Below are 12,403 nucleotides of genomic sequence, written 5' to 3'. Positions count from 1 at the left end.
GAGGGAGACACAGAAACCGAAGCAGGTTCCAGGCTCTGAACTGTCAGCACAGAGCCCCACGCGGAGCTCTAACTCACAAACTGCAAGATCATGAGCGAAGTCAGATGCTTAACCAACTGAGCCACCCCGGCACCCCACGATTGAGCTTTTTAAATCTCACTAGGAAACAAGGTTTTTCATAATATCTACAATATGCTCCTCTATTTAAAAGCTAGACTGTCTGTAAATATTGAAAACACAAATTTAAATGCTCATTTTGGCCCTTAAGTTCTTGATACTAACTATGGTCAAGTAACAGAAAAAGGTAAAACAACAAAAAACTTATTCTAAAGAAATAAAAATATCATTGTAGAATTGATGCATTAAGGAATTATTTGGTATATATTAAAGTAATTTAAGTCCTTGTGCCCTTGAAGTTTAAGATAGATGCAACTGTGAAAGAAAAAAAAAAAGATAGAATTTATGATTAAAGGGAACAGGGCAATTCACATTTACCATTAGGGATCTCATCGTTCATGTTAGACGTGATTTCTAAAGCTTTTCTGCTGAAGAGTTTTCATCTTTGAATCATGTAATATAAAAATTCACAACAATAATAATATAAATGTCTACTAGATTTTATTACTATTTCAGAAATACAAATAGTGAATAACCTGATAAATATTTACCAAAGTGTTTACCGTATGTCAGCCATTATATTATTTGTTTAAATTATGTAAGAAACACTTGGGGAAAATTCCTTAAAGATAGGCAATTTATAGTATAAGAAATTCATACTTAGTTTTCTAAAAATAGATTTACAAAAAGATTAAAAATACCCCTTGTATTTGTTATTCAGTGGCTCTCTGGTGGTGATTATCAGAACATCTGTGACACAACTCTATTGTCTATTCATTTCTACCAAGAATTATCTCCAAGGTGGGGGCACCTGGGTGGCTCATTAGGTTAAGTGCCCAACTCTTCATTTGGGTTCAGGTAATGATCTCACAGTTCCCGAGTTCAAGCCCCACATCAGGCTCTCCGCTGACAGCATGGAGCCTGCTTGGCATTCTCTCTCTCCTCTCCCCCTTTGCCCCTCTCCTGCTCATACTCTCTCTCAAAATAAATAAACTTAAAAAAAAAATGTTTTAAAAAGAATTTTTTCCAAGGTTATAAACATGATAACAACAGTCTTGAAAGTACATCTGTATCTAACACGGGATTTCAAATAAAGAACACTCTAGAACTCACTTTGGGCAATTTCTTACAGGGTGTTCAACATACTGACTAGGAGAAAACCCAAAGACAGTATTTTCTAATTAAAACTTACTCCCAAACCATTCAGTTTTCAAAAGCCAATCATAAACACATACTAGATATATGTTTTTTTTTAATCTGCAAAGCTTAAGACAGATTTTAAATTAAACACATACAGATACTGAAAATTATAACACTGAAAATATATCTTTAAAAAGTTTTAAAAAGTTTCTTTTGAGTCTTACTTTGCCAACACATAAATTTGGTCAGATTATGCTCACCTACCAGTCCCCAGGATACCTGAACAAAACATGACATTGTCTGAAGAGGTGACAAGTTAGGGGCACGTGGGTGGCTCAATAACGTAAGGGTCCAATTCTTGGTTTCAGCTCAGGTCATGATCTCATGGTTCGTGAGATCGAGCCCCACGTCGGGCTCCTCGCTGCAGAGTGAAGCCTGCTTGGGAGTCTCTCTCTCTCCGTCTCTCTCTGGCCCTCCCCTGCTTGTACTCTCTCCCTCTCTCAAAATAAATAAATAAACTTAAAAAAAAAAAAAAAGAGGTGGCAAGTGAATTTAATAGGAGATCAGATGTCTAAGTCAAAAAGTTCATCTCATTTCCATGGGACAAGGGTGAAGAGACATAATAATCTCCCTAGCAGTTTTGTAAATCAGCCTATAAAGCTTTTATTTAAATTAGTTACCTTACATAAAATTAAATTTAAAAATCAGTTCCTCAATCCCACAATCATGTTGGACAGTGCCACTATGAACGAATGAACATCTGCAGCATCACAGCAAGTTCTACTGGACGCTGCCACTATAAAGCTTTAGGGGTCTGGCGGCTAAAGGGCAGCCTCCGTAAATGGAAGTCTGGCACACAGTCATCTGGATCACAATTAATTCTAAAGTGATAAACTGAAAGCTTCTGGGTAGATTGCAAAACTGGTAATCTGAATCCTCACCATTAAATTTTGAAAAACACAGCAGGATTCCAAACTACGTGACATACATAATTCACACACTGTTGGGCTGGTAGGCCCAGCTCCTTAAAGGGAGGCTATGTCTAATTCACGTCCCTTCAGCTACTTACCCCATGCCTGGAACAAACTAGGTGCGTAAAGAGGGTTTGAAAAGAAAGAGGGGGCACTTAACTGATGTCCTGTTTGGTTTCACAAAAACCACACCTCCTCACTTAGGTATGAAAAGAAAACTCACCCAAAAGCAACAACTATGTTTTAAAAGATGCCCATATGCTAATACCTTTTTCCACAAAATTGAAGTACAGAATGATCTTTTGTCCTAAATCATCCACTATTTCCTTTCCGTTGAGGGTGACGTAGGCTTTCTTGGATTCTTCTGCAGTTTTGTAGCTCACGAATGAGTAGGGCTTGTTAGGAGGCATTAAGAGAGCATCTACTGGTCCACACGTCTCTAACACTGGGAGCAGCTGGTTCCTACTCACACCATTACCCAATCCACCATTGGCCACAACCAGGCTCTTTGAAACACACACACGCGCGCACACACACACACACACACACACACAAACAAAAACAAAAACAAAAAACAGGAGCAATTAGTATCAACCCATTTATTTTCAAATAAGATTTGAAATTTTATTTTCAAATAAAAATAAGACTATTTTTAAATTAGAGTTCTACAAAGGTGTTATTAAGATGGAAAAAAAGGTCTCCTTATGGCGGTTATTTGGTGTTCTAATTTCATACACAGTATGTAAAACAGTTTATTAAACACTGAGGATTAAAAAGTACACCTATGTGTAAATAGATGATTTTTAAATAGCCCTTTCAGCAAAATATTCCTTTTTTAATGGCCATACAAATTAAAGTAACATTTATTACTGTTTATAAGTTTAACACAATGAAAGAGAAAGGAGGTAGAGAAGGAATAAGAAGTTACATAATACTTTTTGCCAGACCTTACACCATGGATGCTTTTACCCACTTAATCCTCGTTAACATAAGCTTCACAATAAGCCTACAAGGTGGTTAATGTTAACCCCGCTTCACAAAGGAAGAAATTGAAGAGATGAAAAACTAGGTTAAGATAGTGATTAGGGGGAGTTGTGTTCCCAACCTATACTTCTGTCATTTTCCAGAATCCACACTTTTGACATAACCATGCTACAATGTTTACTAAACACTGAAGTAAAGGTACCGACTCAAGGAAAAATCAACCTCAGCTTCTACTGAACATAAACAGGAAAATTTTCCTCTGTGTCTGAGTAATTCAGTCATTTTACAATTAAAACTTTTTCCTTAGTAAGCTTCATGATTCCTGCCTGTTATTTGCAGTCCTGCGTTAAACTTTATTTCAGGGATTTGTTTGGGGGGATGGGAGTGGGGGGCAGGGGGGAGAAGCTTCCTGTTTTTATTCTGATGCTTATGGCCCAGCACCTCTTATAATCACAGCACCCCTTAAAAAACATTCTTCTGGGGCACCTGGGTGGCTCAGTCGGTTAAGCAACCAACTTTGCCTCAAGTCATGATCTCGCAGTCCGTGAGTTCGAGCCCTGCGTTGGGCCCTGTGCCGACAGCTCGGAGCCTGGAGCCTGCTTCAGATTCTGTGTCTCCCTCTCTCTCTGCCCCTCCCCTGCTTGCACTCTGTCTCTCTGTCTCCCAAAAATAAATAAATATTAAAAAAATAAAAATAAAAAATACTGTGGAGAAAAAAATAAGCAAGCCCAAATAAGAACACATTTTGGAAGCCGTAAATGTGGGATTAAAGCTTCTAGAAATCCTAAGAAAACAGATCTACTAGAAACAAGCCTCGAAGGCAGGAAAGAAACTTAACCCATTTCTTTCCTTACCACTTCTCTTCACGACCCCGGAAGGAAAAGAAAGCAAGTTGCACTTGGGAGGCGATGAGACGAGAGCAAGCCAGCTTCATCTTCTGAGCGTCTCACAGCCTCGGTGGCTCTTGGCACAAACAGTAAAGTGTGTGCAGGCAAACCACTTGTAATGTTATGTATTTTATCCTCTTTACAGGATTTTAGTTTAATTCTTGAAGTCATTGATATGGTGCTTAATGAAATCTAAGTATGGGCCTTTTCCTCGCTAATTTAAATCCCCCTCAACAGAGCACTCATTTGTCAACCTTAACTCATCACAGGACACAGCGTGATCATGACGTAAGGGAGGAGAACTGGTCCGAGAGTCAAGAAACCCAAGTTTTAATCCCGGCTTCATCTTCTCAAAGACATGTCTCTCTCCTGCTTTCAGTTACATGATGGCTGAGCTTCCTTCCTACTCTTTACAACCAGAAAAGATACGTGATATTCACATGGAATTTTAATGACTAGTAAGTACCATCACATACATGTTCCCTTTAGCATCTAACAATCCAACAGAATAAAAAGGATGCAGGAACAGGTCTTTACAAATGAAGAGAGCTGAGATCAGAGGCACTGCCTGTGTCCAAGTAAGAGGAGAAGCTAAGAGTTAAAGTAAATTCTTCTTAACCCACAGTCCAAGACGTCTCATAGTCCCATATATATATGGATATGGATATGATTGAATTATGGTCATCAGGAAATGAAAAGGCTTTGTAAATAAGGTCTAATAAGTTAAAAATGTTTTATAGCATATGATCAGAATACTTTATAACAAAAATGAAGTCAGGCATAAAGGGGAGAAGACTGAATTAGGTTACAGAAGACCTAGCTCTAGTTTCCTGTTCAGCCACACTATATCAAAAGATGCATCACAACCTCTCAGAACCTTAGTTTTCTCAACTATCATGTAAGAATTCTTAAGGAATTAAATATAATAATGAATGTAATGACATTCTGTAAACCATAAACAGTTATACAGTGTATATATACAGTGTATCATTAATATGCACCCATAATTCAACCAACACAATCAATGGAAATTCAAAGTATGTCCCCAAATCCAGGGTTAGCAGGTACTACCGTATGCATACTTGGTAGAGATTTATCACATGACTGAACAATCATAGCCACCTTCTCTGAGAAATTACTAATGAATATTACTGTAACAATAACATGGCAATATGTTTACATTCAAATAATAGTTTTAGGTCACCTGGGTGGCATACGATACTGTCTCAATGCCTTCATGTCTCAGCAAAGTATGCCTGGCTTTAATCTGTTTCCTTAAGAACTTCTTCTCAGTTTTATTCAGTTTGTAATTACTTTGATGGTTGCTGTCCATGGCAGTACTAAAAAAAAAAAAAAAAAAAAAAAAAAAAAGATACAAAATGTCAACCTTAAGAATCCCAAAGGGAATTCTAATGATGCTATTCGTATATTCTATAGTTTATAGATAGTTCTATGTGACAATTTTTAAAAATGTTTACTTTACTTTTCACCAACCAAGAGAAGTGAAAACAAACAGATGCCTGGACAACAAAGAAATATTTAAGAAGGTAACAAAGAAGCAAGGCCATCTAAGAGTATCTCTGGAGGTTCTACAAAACTTTCCAATGCTTTAGCTCTATTAAATGCACTCTATCACCCACAGGTATATATCCCCTTACTTATGAAGGCCTAGGTAAAATGTGCCACAGACAAATTTCACAAACATAACGTTAGGAGAGAAGAAAAAAAAAAGAAACAAACGAAACAAAAAAATTCACAGAATATATAGTACGATTCTACTGACATACCTTCAAAACCCAAAAGTAAGCCATATATTGTTTAGAAATACATACATAGCAAAATGCAAGGAAAAGCAAAGAAATAATAAACAGAAAATGCAGGAGAAAAGTTATTTCTGCAGGGGAGGAGAGGAAGGTGATATAAAAGGCACATACAAAGCATCAAGGTCTTTCTTAAGTTACATGGAGGTTCAGGTATATTTTATTTTTAAGCAGTACATGTTATATAATTCTATAGTTTTTAAATACGGACATAAGAACCCCTAGAACTGTGTTTGCCTTCTACTAAAATATGCCAGTCAGCAAGTCGTTACCGAGCACTTTCCCAAAAAGGCCTCCACACGAACCAAATCAGGACCCTACATCATGCTTTATTACAGTAGCCTACTTATTTCAGTCACAGAATTTAACATAAGTTGTGATGATTCCTTTGTTGGCTTAATTCCCCCCTCAGGAGGTAAACCCCAAGAGAGCAGGTGCTCAAGGAAAATGTGTGGAAGGGATAAACGGATGATGATGGGCAAATACACACGTGCCTACGGGCGGTCTCAGCACGTGCAGCCCACAACTATAACAGGCAGCTTACACGTAGCTGAGGAAAACACACAGACGCTAAGCAATGAAAGAATGACACATCTTTCTATAATTGTTAGCCGTACAGTCTTCAGATGTGCCGTGAATTAGAAGACAAATAAGATTGACGTTAACTGGAAAAATCTGGGGGAACTTCAAATCAGAAGCCGACTTGAGCTGAGCGCTGAAGGACACAGAGCCATTTGGAAGGAGGTTATCGAGCGAGACAACAGAAGCTCAACGCAGAATTGGATGCGTCTGGCAAAGGCAGTGAGAGGTAGGCAAAATTTTAGAGCAGGGAATGCTGGCTGATCCGCTGATCCCACTCGTCACCCACTTGAAAGCCTCCAAAGTTAGCAAACAACATAAATGTAGGAAGTTAAATAAAATCATACTCCAAAACAGCTCATAAACAGCCCAAACTCTAATTAGCCATCTTTACGTCTAGAGAGAAAATGCTGAGTCAGCTGAAACAACAGCCGGGAAGGAGCTTACCTGGCACACGAAGTGCGCGTGAGAGAGGGAAGGCCGCGACAACAGGCGGGCTGCACAGCGCAATAGGGGAGGGGGAGGCAAGAGGACCTTCGATAATCCAGCCCACCAAGTGGAAAGCGACAGGAGGATCGGGGTGGAGGAAGAAGAAAGGAAAGAAGAAGAAGAAGAAAGGAAAGGAGGGAAGAAAGAAGAAAGGAAACAGGGACAGGGGAGGACACGGGGAAAGTTCTAGTACGATCAGGAGGGCCTGGTGCCTCCCCAGACGTGAGGGAAAGAGGAAACACAGATCACTCACTAACACGGCAGAGTCTCAGGCTGGTGATGGCACTCGGACACCGGACTGACTCCAAACGTCAGAAGCAGGTCAGGACGAGACAGTAGTGGGTAGGATTTAGGACAGAACGTGTGTGAGGTCGTGGCGAGGTACGGAGTTGCGGTGCCTGGCTGGCGGGTGACCGTGTGAAGTGGCTAAAAGGAGAAGAAACCAGGTGAGAGAGAAAGCTTTTGGTGTCCTCGACAGACAGGCAGAGGGCAGCTGAACGGGTATTTTTAAAACTGCACGAATTACAATGATCTGTTTCCGGCATCTGGTCCCTTCCACTGGACCATGTGCTCTTTGAGGACCAGGATTACATGGCATGGCCTCCCCGGAGCCTCTGTCACTGCTAAGGGGCAGTAGAACACAGTGTTCAGGGGTCCCGGTTGTCCACTCAAATCTCCGCTCTACCACTTATTAGCAGTATGATCCTGGGTGAGTTATTCATTTCTGTGCTTAGGCTCCCCACCTGTAAAATGGGGATAACAGTGCCTGTTCCTGGCACGCAACTCCACCTAAACCCTGCACTAAAAAATCTGACCACACTCTTCTATGGCTTCCAGCAGCATAAAGCCAGGATGTCCCCAGCCAGGATGTCCCCAGCACCCCCATTAAAAGCCTGCCTGAGAAAACTAAAAATGCTGCCAGGAAAGTGTGCCATTTGTTCCAGCAACACCTGTCAACAGACCCCTGGCCTCCCCTTCTTAAAGTATTTATTGAAAGGGAACTACAGGGGCGCCTGGGTGGCGCAGTCGGTTGAGCGTCCGACTTCAGCCAGGTCACGATCTCACGGTCCGTGAGTTCGAGCCCCGCGTCAGGCTCTGGGCTGATGGCTCGGAGCCTGGAGCCTGTTTCCGATTCTGTGTCTCCCTCTCTCTCTGCCCCTCCCCCGTTCATGCTCTGTCTCTCTCTGTCCCAAAAATAAATAAAAAACGTTGAAAAAAAAAAAAAAAAAAGAAAGGGAACTACAGTTGGAATATGTATCTCTTGCTGCTCAGAAGTGTTGCTTTCAAGGACCTAAGAGCCGTTCCTTTGGAATGTAGTCATCGGGAAGGATGGGGCCTCTGTCCCAGTGTCCACAGTAGGACAGAATCCTAACTTTGATAACTGCTAGCAGCAAACACTGCTGGCTGGTACTGCATTTGCACGGACCAATCCTTTTTAATTCTTCTCTGGCCCTACGGAGTCCCTGCTCTGCTCTCCCTTCCTAGTCCCCCTTTAAAACATCCGAATCATTTCTCACAAACTGGAACGGAGCTGAGCTCTTTCTCCTACTGTCAGTAGTTACTAATTAAAATCTGTTTTCACCACTTTAACTAGTGTCTGGCTGTGTTAATCTCTGACACTATGTCACAAATTTCTTAAAAGGATTAAATACGCCTATTAATAATTATTTGGTGACTTCCAGAAGAGCCAGATCAGAATGGTTTAAGAAGACAAAGGAAAGCTGAGGGCCCTCAAAGAACTATCTCATTGCCATTCTATCCCAAGATCATGATCTTTGGAACGGCATTTTTGCAGTGTGAAATGGAAAACAAGGGATGAACGCATTAAGATTTTTTTTTTTCTTAACATGCCACATGAGCAAAGACTGCAAAGTGGAAGAAATGAGAAAGAAAAGATGCCGGATACATGTTCGTAAAAGTATGACACTAAGAGCCCAGTGCCAGCAGATGGAGCCTCATGACCACACTCTGTCATCCTCTTTCCCTTCCTCCCTCAAACATTATTACACGTGAAGAAAGACAAATCCAGGTAGCCACGGAGGCTCGTTTCTTCCCGTTACAGAGACGTGGCAATGCGCTGGCCCAGCAGGTCTGAGTCACCTCAACCAGGAGCAGGCTGCTAGCAGCTGCTGAGGTCTGGAGGTGCCCTGTTTCTAAAAAACCCACTTCCCTCACCAAGAAATTTCTACCACTGCACAAAGGTTTGGATGCTGCTTGCCATGTTGTGGGAGTGTGACGGGAGTGAGATCACGATTTACCAGATAGCCTACTAGCCATGGTGAGTCCAGTCTAATCAAAGTTTAAAGCACACTCTCTGTAGGACACAAGAGTTTGGAGATCACACAGACTCTGCTAGTAAGCTGAACCCCGACATATCCTATTGGATATCCCCCTAAGTGGTAATAGCAGTATGTGTCATCCTCCTTGAACAACGGGGTGCCTATAATTAACCAAAGAAATATAGAAAAATGCTCCTGGTGGCATGTGGGTGGCTCAGTCAGTTAAGCATCGGACTTTGAATCAGGTCATGATCTCATGCTTTGTGAGTTCAAGCCCTATGTCGGGCTCTGTGCTTACAGCTCAGAGCCTGGAGCCTGCTTCAGATTCTGCTTCTGTGTGTGTGTGTGTGTGTGTCTCTCTGTCCATTTCTGGCTCGCGCTCTGGCTCTCTCTCAAAAATAAAAACATGAAAGAAAGAAAGAAAGAAAGAAAGAAAGAGAAAGAAAGAGAGAGAGAAAGAGAGAAAGAGAGAAAGAAAGAAAGACAGGGAGGGAGGGAGGGAGAGAGAAGGAAAGAAAGAAAAATGCTCCTGTGCTTGTAGGCAAATTCCTATCAAATGTTTATAAATTACAGCACAGGTATACAGGCTGCACACACAAATCTCCAGAACATACAAGATTAGTGATAAGGGTTGCCTCCAGGAAGGGGAAATGGGTAGATGGGTACAGGAATGAGAGGGAGCTTTCTTCTTTCATAACTTTTGAATTTAGCAGCTATTCAAATTGCATTGCCTATTGAAGAAGAAAATTAAAGGGACACCCAGGTGGCTCAGTCGGTTAAGTGTGGGACTTTGGCTCAGGTCATGATCTCACAACTTGTTGGTTCAAGCCCTGTGTCTGAGCTGACAGCTCAGAGGCTGGAGCCTGCTTCAGGTTCTGTGTTTCCCTCTCTCTCTGCCCCTCCCCTGCTTGCACTCTGTCTCTCTCTCAAAAATAAATAAACATTAAAAAAAATTTTTTTTAATAAAAAAGAAAATTAAAAACCTTTTTTTGAAAGAGTGAATGTAAGGGTGAGTGGAGACAGGAGGAATAGAGGGAGAGAAAGAGAACCTTAAGTACGTTGCATGCCCAGCACAGAGTCCAACTCAGGGCTCAGTCTCACTGCTGTGAGATCCTGACCTGAGCCAAAATCAAGAGTAGGAGGCTTAACTGAGCCACCCAGGTGCCCTGAAAATTAAATTTATATAATGTTTACTTTTGAGAGAGAAACTGAGTGGTGGAGGGGCAGAGAGACACAGAGATCTCAAGCAGCCAGCCTGATGAGGGGCTCCAACTCACAAGATCATGACCTGAGACGAAACCAAGAGTCAGATGCTTAAATGACTGAGCCACCCAGGTGCCCCTGAAATTGTAAATGGTTGTCATTTCACTTGCCACTTGTCATTTCACTGTTTTAATTCTTTGAAGAACACCTACTCTGTATTTTCTTACTTTGAAGAACAACTACTCATTATTTTCCTCTCTTCTTCCTCTAACTTAACAGAAAATAAAACAAATAAAATAAGAAAAGTGGAGATTTTGTCTGTATTTCGTCCCTAGGATCTAGGGACACCTGGCTGGCTCAGTCAGTTCAGCGTGCACTCTTGATTTTGGCTCAGGTCATGATCTTGCTGTTCATGAGACCCGGCCCCACATGGGGCTCTGTGCTGACAGGGAGGAACCTGCTTGGGATTCTTTCTCTCCCTCCCTCCCTCCCTCCCTCCCTCCCTCTCTCTCTCTCTCTCTCTCTCTCTCTCTGTCCCTCCTCCACTCGTCCCTCTCTCTGTGTCTCAAAATAAACTTAAAAAAAGAAAAACAACAACAACAAAAAAACAGGATCTGGCAACAAGTAACCACCCAGTAAACGTTTACTGAGTAAGCCTATACTCACTAAATTTACCTAACCTTGCCTTCTTCCCTCCCAAGCCACTCAGAATTCTGAGTCTGGCGGCCCTCTTCAATGTTTCACTAATGCGTAGTGTATCTCTATCGGTGCAGTTTTCAGATTGTATCACAACTACCCGTCTGCGTGATGGGCTCGCCCAGAAAAATGCTGTCTACTTGAGGTCATGGAGAAAGTGCCCGGCAGACAGCGGGAATCGGTAAACGCCCGTTAAACGAAATCAACCAAAACCAGAGCCTGGCACCACCAACGGCCAAAAGGCCTCCGGGATTGCTCGAACTGGAGCACAGGAAGAGCGAGCTGTGTGAGCCGCCCAACCCCACGAGCAATGCCCTTCTTTCAATGCACAGGTCGGACAAGCCCTAATCGCGCCAGCGAACACTCCCCAGGCCGCGACCGCCAGTCCCCAAGCCCACAGCAAACCCAAGAGCGACACCGAAGTCACGTGAGCATCCGCACCGCGCGCACACACACACACACACACACGTGCACCTCACACAGCGGCACGACCAGACGACGCACAGACACGCCGCAGCCCACGGACCGTCCCAGGGGCCCGCTCCGGCCACCCCTCCCCTCCCTCCGTGCCGAGGCCCACGGGGTGAGGCGGTCAGAGGAGACCGGAAGAGGCCGACAGGACAACGCGGGGTTGCATCCACCCCTCCCGCCTCCGACAAGTGCCTCACATCTCCGCCACGGCCCAGGTTGGGCTCTCACCGCGCCGGCGCCCTCTCCTTCGCCAGCCTCACCGGTTTGTCCCCGAAAGCGGCGGCGGCTACAGGCGCATCCCCTCACCTGGGCGCAGCCATGTTGGAGGAAACTGCACTACATTTCCCGTGAGTCTGCGGGGCGGCGAGGAGCGCTCCCACAATCCCCTTCGCCGCCCCGAGGGCCTCGGCCACTCCCCCGGCCTAGATCCGCCGCCCGTAAATGGCTGTGTGGTACCGTCAAGGTGTGGTTGCCTTATTCTCGGGAATAGTGAGGGTTGGGAGTGCTCCTTACTTTGCATAGCTCCCCAGGTGGGCACTGCGAAGCCGGTTGTGTCCCTCGGTCCCTCAATGATGCTCCCCCTGTCCCCCCCAACTCCTTGGGCCTTGAGCACCTTTCCTCCCGAATCTTCTAAGAGGGACGGGCGAGGACCCTGGGGTCTGGAAGGTGACATCGCGTGGGCCACAGAGAGGACAGGGAATATGCACGAACGTGCCCGGGGTTGGTGAGTACCACGCAGCGACGGGAAGACGTGTGGAAGAACGCCG

General features: G+C 43.5%; 1 protein-coding gene across 13 annotated transcripts in view; it reads right to left on the bottom strand.

Moving 5' to 3' along the window:
• ALKBH8 (alkB homolog 8, tRNA methyltransferase) overlaps window positions 1-12,005 on the bottom strand; it is a 61,226-nt gene extending 49,221 nt beyond the window's left edge. Inside the window, exons 1-4 of one of the 13 annotated variants that reach the window (XM_081790393.1) lie at window positions 11,943-12,005; window positions 7,241-7,413; window positions 5,304-5,439; window positions 2,497-2,734 (exon numbers count right to left, since the gene is read on the bottom strand). In XM_081790393.1, coding sequence (XP_081646519.1) covers window positions 2,497-2,734; window positions 5,304-5,432 — 367 coding nt within the window. In that variant the 5' untranslated portion in view covers window positions 5,433-5,439; window positions 7,241-7,413; window positions 11,943-12,005. Of the gene's footprint in view, window positions 1-2,496; window positions 2,735-5,303; window positions 5,440-7,240; window positions 7,414-11,833 lie in introns of all 13 variants that reach the window. The other 12 variants (XM_081790392.1, XM_081790391.1, XM_081790398.1 and 9 more) reach the window with 12 other exon arrangements.
• Between the last annotated feature and the right edge of the window lie 398 nt (window positions 12,006-12,403).

Source organism: Panthera onca, chromosome D1 (assembly GCF_046562875.1).
Source record: "Panthera onca isolate mPanOnc1 chromosome D1, mPanOnc1 haplotype 2, whole genome shotgun sequence".
NCBI lineage: Eukaryota > Metazoa > Chordata > Mammalia > Carnivora > Felidae > Panthera > Panthera onca.
The sequence above is the reverse complement of the archived record's forward strand: the minus strand, read 5'-3'. Positions and strand labels throughout refer to the sequence as shown.